Here is an 18477-nt window from a genome sequence, read left to right on the forward strand (position 1 = left end):
AGTAATGAACTGTGTTCACAGATTATCATTTTCAACAGTGTACCTGAGCCTATGCAGCAATTTCCACGACAGAATTGGGCTTGTTTTTAAAATGCAGTACTGTCTGAGAGTCAGAAGACCACAGGCATCCAGTATTGGTTTTCAGCCTTGTCTCTTGTATACAGAGATTTCTCTGGATTATTGGAGTCTTTTAATGATATTATGTACCAGAGATGATGCAATCCCCAAATTCTTTGCAATCTTACATTGAGAAACATTATTATTAAATTGTTGCACTATTTTCCCATGCAGTCTTTCACAGAACGGTGAACCCCTCCCCATCTTTACTTCTGAGAGATTCCGCCTCTCCGGGATGTTCTTTTTATACCAAATCATGTTACTGACCTGTTACCAATTAACTTAGTTTTTTCTTAAAAGCATTACACAACTTTTCCAGTCCTTTGTTGCCCCTGTCCCAACTTTTTTGAAATGCATTGCTGGCATTAAATTGAAAATTATCATATATTTCTCAAAAAACAATTTATTAGGGTCAACATTTGATATGTTGTCTTAGTACCATCTTAATTTTATATATAGGTTTTCCATGATTTGCAAATCACCACATTCTGTTTTTATTTACAGTTTAAACAGCGTCCCAACTTTTTTGGAAACAAGGTTGTACAGCATATGGCTGTTCTGGCATATATGCAGTGGATGAGGTAGACTGAATTTCTGGAGCACTGTATTGTGTTTTGGTCAAGGTATTGTGCTAAATTGTTTGTATTGCTTCCTTTAGGAGCAAACACTTCAATGCAACTAGAGCATCAATATTTCGGTTCTCTCAGGTCATTCATACTCTGTAGGTGAACAACTAAATTTAAAAAGAGTATTAGGTGGGGTTTACATTAGACCGTATCAGCGGATCATCAGATTAACGTTTTTAAAACGATTAGTGTGCACACAGCAACGCCAATACACTGATACGCTCGGCTCCGCAGGCATCCTGTGCTCCAAATCACTCCGCCCTGAACAGCGAGTGCCCTCTGGAGGGTGCGCACTCCGGCCCTGCGCAGCTCACAGAGCGCGCGAGTGGAGCGCACAAGCAGTGATTTGGGACTGAGCCACTGTGTGTGTGATCTCAGTGCATGTCGGGCATGCGCGTCACTTACCACTTGCAAGTGGAAGGATGGCAAGCCTAAAGACAATCATAACTACACAATGGGCAGTGTTTGCATCAGTATTTGCAGTATTTTCATACTTTTATACTCTTTAATGAAAGGTGATACAAGGCAGAAGTCCGCGCCGTTTTTCAGCAGTCGCGTCACATGACCAACGCCAGCGAATCAGGAAGGTGAATGTCACAGTGACGTTGTCCAATGACGACGCCAGCTAGAGCTCAGCACAGCGTATCCGCATATTCTCAATGTTTACACAGCACCGGACCAGACACGATCTGGATTGAATACGTGGACGCTGGCGGATTCCCGTTTCCCGGCATTTCCAGGCGTTTTAATGTAAATGGACAGTGCATCCGCGAAGAAAACGAGACAGATACTGTCTAATGTAAACCTGGCCTTAGTTGTGCGTAAAACTACTGTGTAACCCCCATACCTTGAGAGAGACAGAGAGAGAGAGAGATAGAGAGAGAGAGAGAGAGCACAAGTGAGACATATATGCAACATAATGCTTTGTGGCCTTTATGTACAATCCAACTGCCAGCCGTAGAACCACTGATGTCTGAACTCATCAGTACTGAAGTACTACATAATTTAGAATCAGTTCCCATGGGAGCCATGCTTGCAAATGGAGCGTTAGGTTGTTAGCTGATGAACTGAGTGAGAGGTGTTAAATCCGTAAAACACACTGGAGTCCTCATCTGTTCATCTTGTAGAGTCATGGGCGTTTTACCTGCTGCATTGGACTGTGGATGCTGTCCAAACTGCTGTCTTCTCTGCTGGCTTGTGTGCAAAGTCCAGTGTAGTTGTGCTCTACCTTTCTCCGATGAGCATCCTGGCTTGGGGGAGGGAGCATAATGAAATCCTCTTGGGACACAGCAATCTGCAACAGAAGATAAGCACATGTTTTTAACAGATATCTAGATAAGAGGCATTTATGGTGTTCCACAATGCTGATTGTTACAAGGTTTTGAGAAAAAAAAAAGGTGGTTTCTATGATGTTAACTGTTAGTAACATGCTGTTTTACCAATAATGCACTTTAGTCAGAACTGAAGCGAATGAAAAACTGAAGCAACTACAGGACACAGTACAACAGGATACACACAATTTGTAACGAATGGAATACTGTAGTACCTTGCTTATATCTGGCTCAGACTTGCTAGAGCACAATGTCTGTAGTTCCCTGATCAGGTCGCTCTCATCATCAGAGTAGAGAGTGAGACCAGCCGAATCCCCGTCATTGACTCTGGTGAAACACGTTCAAAAGTTGCACAGGCTCATAAACCCAAATAACCCAACATGCTTCCATAATGGTGTCATGTGTCTTTGAGTGAACAGTGCCCTCTGCTGGTGACACAGCAGAGGAACAAACCTGGGATGATTGGCGTTTGTCATTAGGTGAACATCTGAATTGGACACAGATCCTAAAGGAAAAAAAGAAATGTGTTACTCTACTTGATTAATATGTAGTGAGTCATACAAAAAAATATATACATACTCCATTTTGGAAAATGAGCTTAATATGACAGAACACCTGAAGGTGCTGACAACAGATTTTCCCTGACCTTCTTGTATAGAGCTGTTTGAGCCTACTCCAGATGCAGGACTTGATTTTTTTCTTGGACTGGTGTTGGATCGTTTCCATGCAGCGCTATCACGCCCTTTCCTTCCACCTTTCCTGTAGGAGTAGCTAATGGAGGAGAGTGGAAAACATCCACCCCGAAACTCTGGTAAGAGCTGGTTGATCTCTGAACAACATTTACACACACAAAGAGGAAACTGTAAAATTCTGAGTGCATTCGTACCCGACCTTATGCGTGTAATTGTCACTGATGTGGTAATAATAATAATTTCAATTTATATAGCGCCTCTCTCACACCAAAGGTCGCTATACAATTAAGGAAAGGGGGGGGGGGATTCCACCAAAAGAGGGTCAGGAGGTAATTCCAATGGCGTAGCTATCCAAAGTCCCACCAAAAGGTGCACAAAGATAAATCCCACACCGCATGCACAGCTGCCGGGCAAAATCGCTCGGAACACCGCACCATGGATCCTCAAACTGAGCACAGAACCACCACCACCACCACCACACAGAGCGCTGGTATGTCCCAAACCACCTGCACAGCCACTGCGCAACATTGCTCAGAACACCGTGACGAGAACAAAAGCACCGCCGCACAGAGTACTGGACAACCATGATGTTAAAAGATCAACGAGCTCGCTGCAGTCCACAGTGAGGAGCACAGGCATCACCCATGGCAGACCAAGACCTGAAGGGAACCGACACCCAAAAATTGGTTCCGGAGCTACGCCACAACTGGCGGTCAAAACGTTTGAAAAAACCCATCAAACTATAGGAACACAAAAATAAAAACATAGGGATGAAAAAAGAAAAATAAAACACTCCGATGAGAAGTGGCAGCCAAAACACGCACAGCGTACTCTCAACCGGAAATGACTCACGATGGTACTGCACAGCACAGCTATTCAACAGGTGACCAACAAGTTTATCAATGAGCAGATTTATTTGTAAATCATTCATAATTAAGGATTTACAAATGAAATGCAGTGTTCCTGAAAATCCAATTAGTTCTGAAAACGTTTGTATCCTGCCAGTATACTTGAGATTGTATGAACTTACATGTAAGGAGACCCTCTAATGTGAACCTTCATTGATATGGTTCAAAATGTACAATTGGCAATTGTACTGTACTTTTATATAGGGATCACTCTGTCAAGACTCAATAGTCATTTTTTTCAATTATACAGAAATTTTATGAAAACCTGAATAAACCATTTATCAACAAATGCATGCTAGTGCAAAGAAAACCAGTGTTACAGAAATAATATGGTGGGAATTTTGCATTTTGTTCGGTCTATAAAAACATCACTCAAAAAACTGACTGAATGCGTCACAACATGCGTTACCATAGCTGACATTACAGCACATGATGTTTATAACTTCCCCTGATGTGTGTAACTGCATCTCAGAGTGTGTAAGCACTGCACCACGGTGTTTTAATACTGCACCTGATCTGTCCAGTGGGCAGCTGTGCAGCACAGCTTTATTCAGGACAATGTTGAGAGCTGCTCGTACTACTGCCCTCTGCCCTGGACTTAGACTCTTGTTGCTAGGAGACCGTTGCTGCAAAGGAGAGTGCTTGGCTGTTACCATAGAGATGACAGCATCCTCAATGCGTGGGACCACCAGCACATTCCACAGACGTGCCAACCACCTGTGAGGAAGCACAAACAATGGAACAGAGACCATAGGCCCATCATGAGCTTAGAAATGTGACTACTAGTAAAAGATGAGTGTGCGCAAGTCAGATGCACTCACTTCAGGATGGCATGTCTCTGTTCTGGCAGGACTGGGCATGAGAGAAAAACATAAGGGCCAAGCAGGGCCTCTGGGGTTCCTAGGCGAGAGAGGCAGCTGTTGAGCTGCTGCCAGACTGAACAGACCCAGGACAGGGTTCTGTGCACCGGCTCGTCAGGGGTCCAGGGCTGGCCCTGAGACTGTAATCAGCACAAAAATGTTAACGTTGAGAAATGTCAAAAGAAAAACATAGATGCTCCTAACAGCATTAATTGCTCCCAACAATGACAACCACTTGACTGAATTAGTCTGTTGTGTTCTCGCCACCACTACTTTCAATATATATATTTTTAAACTTATAGTAGTATCCAGTACAGCTGATTTTCCTACCTGATCAAATACAACAGTTCTTCATACATAGTTGACACTAATGTGCAGTGGATGCAATTATTCAGATTAAAAAAAAAAAAAAGTCATAAAACTAGGACTAGGAGAAAGAGGGCTGACCTTGTGGAGAAGTTTCCTGCGTAGGTGGCGTCCCAACAAGCTGCTGAGTGGCTCGGCGTCCCAGCGAAGTTGCACCCAGCGGAAGTGCTGCTGCAGTCGCAACTCGGCACCCTGCAGCCGTGGCTTGGCCAGTGTGCCAATCAGAAAACTACCCTCTTGGAAATAGTATAGTCCCTCCACACCTACTGGCCAAAAGATGGCGAGTCAAAAGTGCCTTACATAACAATTAAAAGGTTACACTCAACATATTCAAGAATGATCATAAATCATGGAATATACTGGGTGTTTTAAAAAATTTGATATCATTTCACAATCTAATAACTTTGCCAATTCTCATTCAACTGACCTCAAATTTTAACAGCACGTGCAGAAACAAGTCAACTTTTTTTTAAAAATCTTTTTAGGTATAGAAATGCCATTCACTGGAAAAGAAAAGGCGTTGTGTGTGTTAGAGTACGCTCGAATACAGTCGAACAAGACGGTGCAGCGTGCATTTATGAGAGAATTCTCTAAAAAAATGCACCAAATGCAATGCAGACTTGGACACGGCACAAAAAGTTCAAAGAGGAAGGCTGTCTGTGCAGGGCGAAAGGATCTGGACGACCACCAGTGTCCGAAGAGACGGTCGAGCGGGTTCGCGAATATTGAAAATGTGAAATCGTTCATGGAATCCACATACGTACCTTTGAATTTCTCATTCAAATTTTGAGGAATAAATCTTATATTGCTCAACATTAAGCCTGTTCAGTTTCATTTGCCTAGACTATGTACTTTCTGGGATATTTACATCTCAAATAATATCAAATTTTTTGAAACACCCTGTACATATACATTTTTAGAAAACACTTCCATGTATTGTATCAATTGGAGCTTGCATTCCTAATATTCTCTGGAACAATATTCCAGAAGTAGTTGTTGTTGAGAGAAGTGCTCAAAGTGATTTAGGCTATACTGTTTCAGGAGATTAGCAAGATATGCTGGGGCAAAATCGTTTATAAATTTAAGCATCATATAGAGCATTTTGTAGTCAATGTGAAACCTAATAGGCAGCCAGTGTAAATCAAATAAGAGTGAATCACATTCTTTTCTTGGTAAGGACACAGACTGATGCTTCAGGTATTTAAAAATAAACTGTATAAATTGTTGTTGCTATAAATCTTTTATTTCCACATTTTGTTTTTACTGTTAGCTACCAATTCCACTAAATGCCCATGACAGGAAGCATGAGGGTCTCACTGTGGTTTAGAGAGAGGGAGTAGAATGAGCCACGGTTCTCCAGCGCCTCACACAGATTCTCTAACAGGTGGCTAAGGGAGTGAGCTCTCTCCAGCCCTTCCAGCACGACCACCACACACCGGCCTACAGCAGGCTCCTCAACACACACCAGGAACCCTGACACAGCACAACACAACATCCTGGGTTGATTATACACACCAACCATCTGATACTTATAAAATGACTGGTATATTAATAAATCTAGCAGAGTTATAAAGAAGGTCCTACCACAATTGATGAAGGTCTCCAGCAGGTGATCTTTAGATAGACCCTCTTCTATCTCCACACGGATAACATCACAGCCTATTCCCATGGCCTCCTGCCTGTGCTGAGCAGTGTGTACACATACACAGACAAACAAAAATCCCCGAATAACAGACAGAAGTAAAAGAACATGTGCAGATGTCTCCAGCCAGAGGTACTCTCATACAAGAAAACAAACAAGCATTTGTGTTCTGTGGCATGCACTAAAATGCTGAGCAGGCCCACTTGACCTCAATTTTGGATCAAGATGGCATAATGGAACAGAGGATTTTGAAAGCGGGTTCGTTATTTAGCCACAGATGGCATGTGCTTCAGCCGAAAAGACTACTCACTCTAACGTGACACAATGACTAAAGTGACATTTGTACTTGGAGCTATGAAAGACGTCAGCAAATAAGACTAGAAATAGGGTGGTCAGAAGCAGAAATTTAACAACGGTGATGCTTGGTGCAATCGTGTAATATTTAAAGAAAAAGTAGAACAACTGTTCTTTAGGTTCCGACTGTCAGCAAGAACAGTACAGTGGCCCAATATCTTACGAGGGAAAAGTCCAAGCCAAAAAGACCAAATATATAGAAAACTGGTTGCAGCAATATTTTTATATTAATGGTGGAAGTTACTGATGAAAATCTAAATTAGTTTCAAAATTTCAGCTTTCTAGACCCAAAGTTTTTTTATTTATGCCATTTTGAAAAATTACTAAATTAGACTAGAATGTACCCCTTAAATCTCTGCCAGGGATTTTAAATGCATTTTTCTCAGCTTCTAGGCTACACAGAGGTTTGAAATTCGGTAAATTAACTCTCTACATGTTGCTAATCCATTCAGGGTCTTAAAGATATGATACTTTTCGTGGGGTATGTAATTGAATCTGCCATATTTCTGTAAATACTCTATCTATAGAGCTCCCATTATATAAGTGACCAGGCAATCTGGTTTATAATAAGACCAGGTAGTGATAAGAGATTAATACATTTGTTTTCTAGTATTTTTAGGGCCCTAACCCCCACTCGCGAGTGCGTTTTTCTTAATTTTTAGCATTTTTAGGAAGCACCTATGGCCAGGATTTTCTAGATAGAGGACTCTATGTTGCCCTTCCAGATTAGCAACATGTAGAGAGTTAACTTACCAAATTTCAAACTTCTGTGTAGCCTAGAAGCTGAGAAAAATGCATTTAAAACCCCCAAAATACCTGACGAGGATTTAGGGGGTACATTCTGGTCCAATTCCAGTAATTTTCAAAATGACCTAGTTAGTTAAATACACAGACTAGGGCTCCAAAATCTATCATCAGTTCATATTTCACCAGTATCTATTACCATAAGCTCTCACAAAGAAAATGAATCTGGTGCTGGAACTACCATCCGGTCATTTGGCATGGACCTACCCCAATACACTTTATGTTGGACATAATGTGTTACAAGTTATCAAATAAAAGGAAGGAACAACATAAATTCATACATCACAGCTTTATTTGCAAACTGGTACTAGAGGGTCTTATATGTTTTTATTAATTATAACCCCGATTCCAAAAAAGTTGGGACAAAGTACAAATTGTAAATAAAAACGGAATACAATGATGTGGAAGTTTCAAAATTCCATATTTTATTCAGAATAGAACATAGATGACATATCAAATGTTTAAACTGAGAAAATGTATCATTTAAAGAGGAAAATTAGGTGATTTTAAATTTCATGACAACAACATCTCAAAAAAGTTGGGACAAGGCCATGTTTACCACTGTGAGACATCCCCTTTTCTCTTTACAACAGTCTGTAAACGTCTGGGGACTGAGGAGACAAGTTGCTCAAGTTTAGGGATAGGAATGTTAACCCATTCTTGTCTAATATAGGATTCTAGTTGCTCAACTGTCTTAGGTCTTTTTTGTCGTATCTTCCATTTTATGATGCGCCAAATGTTTCCTATGGGTGAAAGATCTGGACTGCAGGCTGGCCAGTTCAGTACCCGGACCCTTCTTCTACGCAGCCATGATGCTGTAATTGATGCAGTATGTGGTTTGGCATTGTTATGTTGAAAAATGCAAGGTCTTCCCTGAAAGAGACGTCGTTTGGATGGGAGCATATGTTGCTCTAGAACCTGGATATACCTTTCAGCATTGATGGTGTCTTTCCAGATGTGTAAGCTGCCCATGCCACACACACTAATGCAACCCCATACCATCAGAGATGCAGGCTTCTGAACTGAGCGCTGATAACAACTTGGGTCGTCCTTCTCCTCTTTAGTCCGAATGACACGGCATTCCTGATTTCCATAAAGAACTTCAAATTTTGATTCGTCTGACCACAGAACAGTTTTCCACTTTGCCACAGTCCATTTTAAATGATCCTTGGCCCAGAGAAGACGTCTGTGCTTCTGGATCATGTTTAGATACGGCTTCTTCTTTGAACTATAGAGTTTTAGCTGGCAACGGCGGATGGCACAGTGAATTGTGTTCACAGATAGTGTTCTCTGGAAATATTCCTGAGCCCATTTTGTGATTTCCAATATAGAAGCATGCCTGTATGTGATGCAGTGCCGTCTAAGGGCCCGAAGATCACGGGCACCCAGTATGGTTTTCCGGCCTTGACCCTTACGCACAGAGATTCTTCCAGATTCTCTGAATCTTTTGATGATATTATGCACTGTAGATGATATGTTCAAACTCTTTGCAATTTTATACTGTCGAACTCCTTTCTGATATTGCTCCACTATTTGTTGGCGCAGAATTAGGGGGATTGGTGATCCTCTTCCCATCTTTACTTCTGAGAGCCGCTGCCACTCCAAGATGCTCTTTTTATACCCAGTCATGTTAATGACCTATTGCCAATTGACCTAATGAGTTGCAATTTGGTCCTCCAGCTGTTCCTTTTTTGTACCTTTAACTTTTCCAGCCTCTTATTGCCCCTGTCCCAACTTTTTTGAGATGTGTTGCTGTCATGAAATTTCAAATGAGCCAATATTTGGCATGAAATTTCAAAATGTCTCACTTTCGACATTTGATATGTTGTCTATGTTCTATTGTGAATACAATATTAGTTTTTGAGATTTGTAAATTATTGCATTCCATTTTTATTTACAATTTGTACTTTGTCCCAACTTTTTTGGAATCAGGGTTGTAATAATAAAACCTGTTAATTATTTTTTTTAAATCAGCACAAAGTAACACTTTTGTTCTTTCTCTTACCTTGATATGGTGAGAGATCTGGTTGGCGATGTACTCCTGAAAACTTCCCTCCAGTCCATGGAAAATTACATTATGATATTGTTCAACCTAACCAAAAGGCAGGGGTTGAGTTAAACTTAACGAATCAACAGATTTCCTTAGTGTGAATTAACTAGTCTTTTGCACAGGCCACACACTGCTGGGGTGGGTAACCCATATCTAAAAACAGGACCCCTGGCCTAAGATAAGGGACATTTTTACCAAATCGGTGTGTGTAAAATGCAGCGTACCAGGCGCACATAATTCTGCAGCAGCGGGAGTGGGATCAACGAGTCGTAGGTCATCTCATCCAGAGCACACTCTGACAGACCTGATACAAAGGGAAAAGGATGGCAGCAGCTGTAAATTAACATGCCATGGATCTGGGAGGGATTGTACGTCCACATGCTCACGCTGATGAAACACTTGAATAGACTGCCTTAATGTGCTTTTAAACAAGACAGAACATTCTGGAGTCCAGGCGCTATAAAGACAAGGCTAGGAATAAGATACCTTACTCAATTTGTTATACTATGTATTAAGTGTGTCATGTGCTTTTAAGTGATCGTTATCTATGAGATTTGAATAATTCTTTATAGATGCTTTATTTTATGGAGCCTGGAAGCACACAAAAGTATCTGAATATAAATTTTGTAGATTTTAATTATATACAAATCACATTAAATAAAAAACTGAAATTTGGTATGTTTTATTAATTTATATTTTGCCCATTTTTTCTGTTTTGAACTTGCTTGGGGTAAGACTTCAGAATTAAATAAAAAAAATGCTAAGGGGTTAAGTTTGTAGTTTTGAGATTTATATGAAGGGTTTTGAATTTTTAAAAACTGAAAATTTAGGCACAGTGGTGCAGTGGTTAGTACTGTTGCCTCACAGCAAAAAGGTAGGGCCTAATGGTTAGAGAAGCAGCTTTGGGATCAAAAGGTGGCCGGTTTGATTCCCTGGACCAGCAGAAATGGCTGAAGTGCCCTTGAGCAAGGCACCTAACCCCCAACTGCTCCCCAGGCTGCTCTGGGCATGTTGTATGTCGCTCTGGATAAGAGCGTCTGCTAAATGCCTGTAATGTAATGTAATGTTTGCATGTTCTCCCTGTGTCTGTATGGCTTTCCTCTGGGTGCTCTGGTTTCCCCCACAGTTCAAAGACTTGCAGATTAGGTTAAAAAAAAACAAAAAACACCCACTCAGCCACTGGGGCTGCAGAAGCCAGTGCATAGTTAGTGCTGGTCCCAAGCCTGGATAGACTGGGGAGGGTTGCGTCAGGAAGGGCGTTCGGTGTAAAACCTATGCCAAATTAAATATGCGGAACATGATGATCCGTTGTGGCGACCCCTAACAGGAGAAGCCGAAAGAAGATCTGAAAATTAAGGGGTTTGATGATTTAAGAAAAAAAAAAAAAGAAAAAAAAATACTCCTCCTCCTAAAGCCTCACAGATTATGGTCTTTGTCTCTTCTGTCCATAGGATGTTTTCCAGAACGATACAGAACAGTATAGAAGTTTTTTTTTTTTTGGGCAAACTCTAATCTCATCTTCCTGTTTTTGAAATTTACCAATGATTTATTATCTTACTGTAAACAGTATGCATTTACTCTGGTGAAGACTGCTCTTGATTGTTTATATTGACACAGATAAGCCTACCCCATGGAGGGAGTGACTGATCTGGCTAGCAATCTGTTAAGGTTTTTTTTTTTCCTTCACCAGGGAAAATTAATTCCCCCCCCCAATCCACTGGAGTGTTTTTTTATGGTCTACAGTCATTTAAGTGTTCCTGAGTTTACTAGTGCATTCTTTATTTTTAAGAATGTACCAAATAGTTGATTTGGCCAAACCTAACGCTTGTTCCATCAGTCTGAGGCATTTGTTCAGATTTTTTAAGCTAATGATGGTTTGCTTCGTTGGCAGTACCAGCTCTTTGGATTTCATATTGAGTGTTAACAGCAACAGATCCCAAATGCGAATGCCACACTCTATCAACTCTTGACTTAACTTTTATGTGGAACAATTTCTATACCAATTCACTCAATTTGGATGATTTTGAGGTCATATCCCTTATTTAATATAATGTGACGGACAACTAAAATAACAAGAAATTTTTCCATGTCCAAATATTTAAGGACCACTATATGAAATTCATATTGAAATACTTTTGTCAACTTCCAAGCGCCATACTTTACCACCATCTAATAACACTGGGCTACTCAATATATAAATCAATATCAGGCTGAGACGGAAACAAAAGAACAAAGAGACTTTAGATTGGCATGTCTTTTAGCCTAGTAAACTAGACCCACCCGCCTAGCGGCCAAAAATATTTTTTGCCTAGCGAATGGGTCTAGCCTCGCACCATATAAACAAAAACACCCCGGGCATCAAATCGTGCCGGCCAATCACAACGCAAGGTTTTTGTTTGGATTCTTTGGGCGGGCTTTTGCAGGAGTGACGACAAAGCTGCGCGACGCTGGAGAAAGCGCAACAGGGAAGATGGCTACGGGCTAGTGAACAGCGCGCGTTTGACTCCGCTTTGGAATCAGTTTTAGAAGAATTAGACTTGGAGTTTTCGTTGAAACATGAGCAGGAAGAGGCTCTCCGCTCATTCCTTTTCAAGAAGGACGTTTTCGCTGTTTTGCCGACCGGCTATGGCAAAAGTCTGATCTACCAGCTGGCTCCGCTCGTAGCCAAAAGGATGGGGCTAGTTTGTGCAGTACGAAGAATTAATAAACAGCTTTGAAACATTACTTTTTGATTGTTTCTTATTTTCCCGTTATTTTAAATTTAAGGGAAATTATTTCAACAAACACCACTAAATAAAAACTCTCAAAAACAGTTTAAGCAAACCCTTGAAAAACACTTGGGGAAAAAAAATGAGTATGTGGTACAGACTCCAAACTTGTGGTCATTATCTCCAAACTTCTTAATATCTAGAACCTGTTTATTAATTAATACGCATTTTGAAAAATTATTTATTTCAAGGCCTCCCCCATTGCTTTCTGTCGCTCTGACTACGTCACAGTCACTGTTGCGCTGATTGGTCAGAGCGTTGGCCTATACGCACAGAGACAGTTTGAAAGACAGCGGTTTGTTCCTCCTACCCGCTTCGGAAATGTCTACGGATCGAGGCCAGACTAAATATTCACATTTAGTCTGGCTTGCCAGGCTACATGTCTTTAGCATAACGTACCTTTGAGGTGGATAGAAATCCGCTGGCTCAAACGCTTACGGATCAGGTCCCAAGGGGACTGGGTCAGCTCCTGTCCAGGTAGCCAGACAGCATCACCTGCAGTTTACACACAGCAAGCGTTAAAGTGGTGTGCGCAATAGGCAACAGTGACAGGTAATGTAATTCTCAGTGACAGCTGAGCTTTCATCTTGTATGTTGTTAGAGCCAGCAGTGCTGCATTTCTCTAATCCACACCAGCTGACTGTTCAGAATTTCTTCTCACAAATAAATTTCTATCCTCTTGTTTGATGTCAAGCTTTTATAAGTTATTTTCATATTACAATTTCATGAACTCTTAAGTCACTCAACATAAACTGCCTATAAACCCTTTGAATATGAGGAACTGAAATAAGATAGACTAAGAATGTGTAAACAACAAAACAAAACAAGTAAACTGTGAGACAGAGAAGGCCAGATAGATGAAAGAGATAGGTCACAAGTTGGGTTTATTTTCAGAAGTCACGCATAACCATAAGGCCAGGCCAAGCTCAATTAGTCTTTAATGCCAACTCATTCCCTACTTGGCACCGAGTGGTTTTGGATAGCACCCAGGGAACAGAGCCATTTTAAAGAGTCAGCCTGTGTGTGTGTTTCTAATGACATTAAAAGTGTGCGTACTTGGAAGGGCAAATGTTTTTGTTTATTTTGCTAGTGTGTGGATTAACCCTTTGCAAACCAGCTTTGACTAAAGGTACTTCATCATACAATATAATAATAGAAACCACTGCAATCAACACACAGTCGAGTGCAAAAGACTGCATCCGCGTGGTTTTTACGTTAAAAAGTAAAATGAATTTCTATTTTATAATTTATTCGCAAAAACAGAATTCCATGAAGTCAAAAATGAAATGATGCTCTATGCTTCAAAATAAACAGAAAAATGCAGATGTTTTGCTGTGCATGACATCTGGCAACCGATATGTGAAGAGTAATGGGTTACACAGAACTGTCCAAAGAACAGAAAAGAGGTTGGAAGCCATTAGAACAGGAAAAGATGAACACAGAACTTGTTAGAAATTTTTACATTTAAAAAAAAAAAAGAAAAAAAGTCACATTAAAAAAGAGAAGCATTTAAACTCCTGTATTTTGTGACTTTCGTGAAATATACATCTTGTTGCTATATATTCAATGAGCTTGTCTTTTTTGCTTTGTATAAAGATTTACAAATGATTGGAAAGATGAGATGTAATTTGCTCCTATAAGAAAACAAAAAACGCATTTGTACTTGTATTTGTCGCATTGCATTTGTTTGTTCCATCTTTTTTAGTTCACTCTCGACATTACACAAGTGAAAATGCAGAGGCTGGGAAATTACAACTTGATAAATGTCCAAGAAAACTTTTAGGAAGCAGCAGCTGTTTACAAGGCTGAGACGCCTTAGAATAGCAGGCTGCCCAACCACAAACATGCTTTTGGTTTTCAGATTGCTTACCACAAGCCATACTTAACTATTTAGCAATACACACACCACACAGAGAGCAGCAGCTGTTTCTGTACTCATGGCACGACAATTATCCTGCTTCAAGTGATTTCATTAACAGCTTTCAGAGCTAAGACAACAACAGAAGTATTGAAAGGTTCCTGAACACCTGACTGGTGGTTTCAGGACATTCATTTGAAGTGTGACAGGAACGGCAACGGATTCAGGTGAATCCGATAAAATTTTTTATCGTTTCGGCCTGGCGTCCACACGGCACCGGTGTTTTGGGTGTCCCAAAACGATATTTTTTGAGAATGGTTTCCAGAGTGGAAAAATCTGGCAATGGCGCCGTTGCGAAGTCGTCTGGATGAGTAGAACGGATTTGTTTACGATGACGTCACAACCACATGACTAGAACAAGCAGCACTCACTCATTCACGCCGGGTAGAAGAAGGGGTTTATGCGCATGCGTCCTACTTCTTCTATTGTTCTGGTGTCTCCAATGGGACCGTCTTACAGCGCACGTAGAGGTGTGGCATGTGTATTGCATCGTTTTTAGCAAGCGTTGCGTTGCCATATGTACCTGATATTTTACTGATCCGTTGCCCATGTGGACGCGATTTTTTTTTTACCCGCTAAAAAAAAAAAAAAAAATCTCGTTGCCGTTGTCGTGTGGATGTAGCCTAAAGCAAAGCAATTTGTACCAATAATTACATTTGACTGAATTTAATAGTGTTTGGAAAAAGAACTGAGGATGGTCATGTTATTGTGATTAATTATTAATTAAATAGACCCACTGATTTCAGAAGTCATTTTTCCAATTTCCTGCAGTACAACCTTTCAAATAAATGTAACAAACTCTTCTAGAAAAGCTACCAAATAATGGTGGACATCAAGAGCAATGGAAACACATGGTGCACTTTTAAAGGGTTTCTGGGGCTCACCTATCTTCACCGAGGCCACGCTGTCTGAGGAAAGACCCAGAGGTATTTCTGCTCCTCCCAGTCCTTCCTGTAGTTCCCAACTCCCACACACCAGTTGCAGGTGATCGGTTAACAGGTGACTCAGGATTCGCCATAACTCTGGCCAGCTAATGCAACGCTGGATGCTAACTGTGCCGATAGTAGTGCCATCCTCCAACAAATCGACAGGACACAGGTGCTCATGTGAACCCATGTACACCTGCACCACCACTCTGTAGCAGTCTGCCAGAGTGGGCATCAGAATACAAGAGTCCATCAGTAAAGTAGTTAGCACAAATTGCTGAAAAACTTTATATTTACTATACAAAAAGCTTCAACGCAGATTGCTTCAAGAGGTTTATGGGTCCTTCAGGGTTAGCTTATCGTCAAGATTCTGAACTTCAGGTGCCACAACACTGTGCGGATAACTTGGTCAAATCATGTTGATTTACAACTTACAATTTGCATCCAAATACATTTGCACATTAATGAGCTTATATTCTGCCATAGACAGCATGAACACTAACAGCAATACACTATGCGCATATTGCAAAAACTACACGTGACCTGTCATCTACAACTAACAGGTTTTGTTTGTTTAAGCTCCATCTACATGCAGGCCAAATCCCAACTGTCTTTCCCCCCCACTATACATGCTCAATGCATGAGGTATAACATAAAAGCAGTTTAGACAGTGCACTCTGCTTAAAAGACTGGCATTTGAGATTCAGCCACAGAAAAGAAAAGAAAAAGAGGATACTATACACCGATCAGCCACAGCATTAAAACCACTGACAGGTGAAGTGAAGAACATTGATTATCTCATTATAGTGGCACCTGCAAAGGGGTGGGATATATTAGGCAGCAAAGGAACAGTCAGTTCTCAAATTTGAGGTGTTGGAAGCAGGAAAAATGGGCAAGCGTCAGGATCTGAACAACTTTGAAAAGGGCCAACTTTGGTGGCTAGATGGAGTCTGAGCATCTCCAAAACAGCAAGTCTTGTGGGGTGTTTCCGGTATGCAGTGGTTAGTACCTACCAAAAGTGGTCCAAGGAAGGACAACTGGTGAACCGGCGACAGGGTCATAGGCGCCCAAAGCTCACTGATGCGTGTGGGGAGTGAAGGTTAACCCCTCTGGTCCAATACCACAGAAGAGCTACTGTAGCACAAATTGCTGAAAAAGTTAATGCTGGCTATGATAGAACGAAGTCAGAACTCAGCTTGCTACGTATGGGGCTGCAGAGCCACAAACCAGTCAGATTGCCCATGTTGAACCCTGTCCACCACTGAAAGCACCTACAATAAGCATGTAAGCATCAGAACTGGACCATAAAGCAATGGAAGAAAATGTCTTGGTCTGATGATTCAAGTTTTCTTTTACATCATGTGAACAGCCAGGTGTGTGCACTTCGCTTAACTGGGGAAGTGCTGGCACCAGGATGCACTAGGGGAAGAAGGCAAGCTGGCAGAGGCAGTGTGATGCTCTGGGAAATGGTCTACCTTGCAGACCAAGTACACCCCTTCATGGCAACGGTCTCTTTCAGCAGGATAACGCACCCTGCCACACTGCAAAAACACTGTGGTTTGAGGAACATGACAAAAGGGGTGTTCACACAGCAACTTTTACTCCGTTGTAGAGCGTTCACACGGTACAAAGTTATACCGGTGTAGCCCCTGAAAGCTGCTTAAACCGGTGCAAATCTAACCCTGCTCGGGAGGCGGTTTAAGAAATTTACTCCGGAGTAAATGCTAGTTTGCAGGGCAGCACCGATATAAAAATGGGACGTCTGAATGCTACAGGGGTAGACTCGCTACGCGTGAGGAGAGTTGATTACATACGGGCATTGCATAATTTGCATCCTGGTATTTTGCGCTTCCAAAATGGCGAATATCAACAACAACACTGTCTTTCAGTGTTGCCAGATTGGGCGGTTTTAAGTGCATTTTGGCAGATTTGAACGGGCTGGAAAACGTCAGCAGTATCTGGCAACACTGGTGTCTTCATCTACATTGTTTTCCCGGTGCTTGGTGATGCCATGACAACCGGGAAAAGGAAGTACATTTTCATGCATGCGCATATTTCATTTCTGCATTATTACTATCGTATAGCACGGTCGCGAAAACTGCTGTGTGAACGCAAGTGGGGCTGCACCGGTGCTAACACGCTTCTCTCTAGTAAGCAGGTTTGTGACGTGTGAACGCGCCACAAAATTTACACCAGTGTAAGATATATCGCAACAAAATACATCGGTGCAGCATCGATGCAAATATGTGCCGTGTGAACACCCCTACTGAGTTAAAGGCTTCCATATTCCCCAGATCTCAATCCAACTGAGCATCTGTGGGAAGTCCAATCCATGGAAGGCCCACCTTGCAACTTGCAGGTGTTAAAGGATCTGTTGCTAAAATCTTGGTGTCAGATGCCACAACACATCTTCAGATGTCTTGTGGAGTCCATGCTATGACTTGTCAGAGCTGTTTTGGTGGCACACCTGCCTACACAATATTAGGCAGGGGGGTTTAATGTTATGGCTGATCGGTGTATGTATTATCACTTTTAAAGCTGCAGTAGGTAAAACATGTAAGGATAACTTTGTCATATTTGCTAAAACTGTTACTACATCCTGAGAGTAAATATATGAGACCGATAATGTGTGTGTGTGTGTGTGTGGGGGGGGATCACACTCCTCTGGGTCCACATTGTGCTCCTAATGCCATGTGCATTAATCCACTGCGCCCAAGTCAAAACAACCAATCAGAGCCAAAAGGAGTGTCTGACTTGGTGTCAATCACTACTTGCGCAGACGCTGTGGGCAGCCCCTCTCCCCCATGCAAGGGTTCAAAACTGATGTTGACTTAGCTACATTTCTGCTTGACAGGTAATTACCCCTGCTTGCTTTATGTTTGATTTGAACTGAAAATTAAACACAAAACTTTGTTGGTAATGGTTACAGTAACAGTCCGTAGTGCATCTCTCATGTTACTGTGATGTTGCAGTCAGGCTAACGTTAGCTTGTTTGTGATGCTAAGGCAGAGATACTCTTATGCCGCTTTTCCACTACAAACGCGGCTGAGCCGTGCCGTGCTGAGTCGAGCTGAGCGGGGCTGTTGGAGTTGCATTTCGACTACAACCGCGCTGA

The 18477-nt window shown here is 41.5% G+C and overlaps 1 protein-coding gene across 4 annotated transcripts in view; it reads right to left on the minus strand.

The window, feature by feature from the left end:
* The window catches only part of cttnbp2 (cortactin binding protein 2), a 137393-nt gene that overhangs the window by 9931 nt on the left and 108985 nt on the right, over window positions 1–18477 (minus strand). The window contains exons 10-22 of one of the 4 annotated variants that reach the window (XM_060923914.1): window positions 15321–15581; window positions 12918–13013; window positions 9975–10054; window positions 9706–9792; window positions 6485–6584; window positions 6218–6373; window positions 4982–5163; window positions 4496–4674; window positions 4186–4391; window positions 2721–2903; window positions 2528–2579; window positions 2290–2401; window positions 1888–2037 (exon numbers count right to left, since the gene is read on the minus strand). In XM_060923914.1, coding sequence (XP_060779897.1) covers window positions 1888–2037; window positions 2290–2401; window positions 2528–2579; window positions 2721–2903; window positions 4186–4391; window positions 4496–4674; window positions 4982–5163; window positions 6218–6373; window positions 6485–6584; window positions 9706–9792; window positions 9975–10054; window positions 12918–13013; window positions 15321–15581 — 1844 coding nt within the window. Of the gene's footprint in view, window positions 1–1887; window positions 2038–2289; window positions 2402–2527; window positions 2580–2720; window positions 2904–4185; window positions 4392–4495; window positions 4675–4981; window positions 5167–6217; window positions 6374–6484; window positions 6585–9705; window positions 9793–9974; window positions 10055–12917; window positions 13014–15320; window positions 15582–18477 lie in introns of those variants that run through there. The other 3 variants (XM_060923913.1, XM_060923915.1, XM_060923917.1) reach the window with 3 other exon arrangements.

This window comes from Neoarius graeffei, chromosome 6, assembly GCF_027579695.1.
Source record: "Neoarius graeffei isolate fNeoGra1 chromosome 6, fNeoGra1.pri, whole genome shotgun sequence".
NCBI lineage: Eukaryota > Metazoa > Chordata > Actinopteri > Siluriformes > Ariidae > Neoarius > Neoarius graeffei.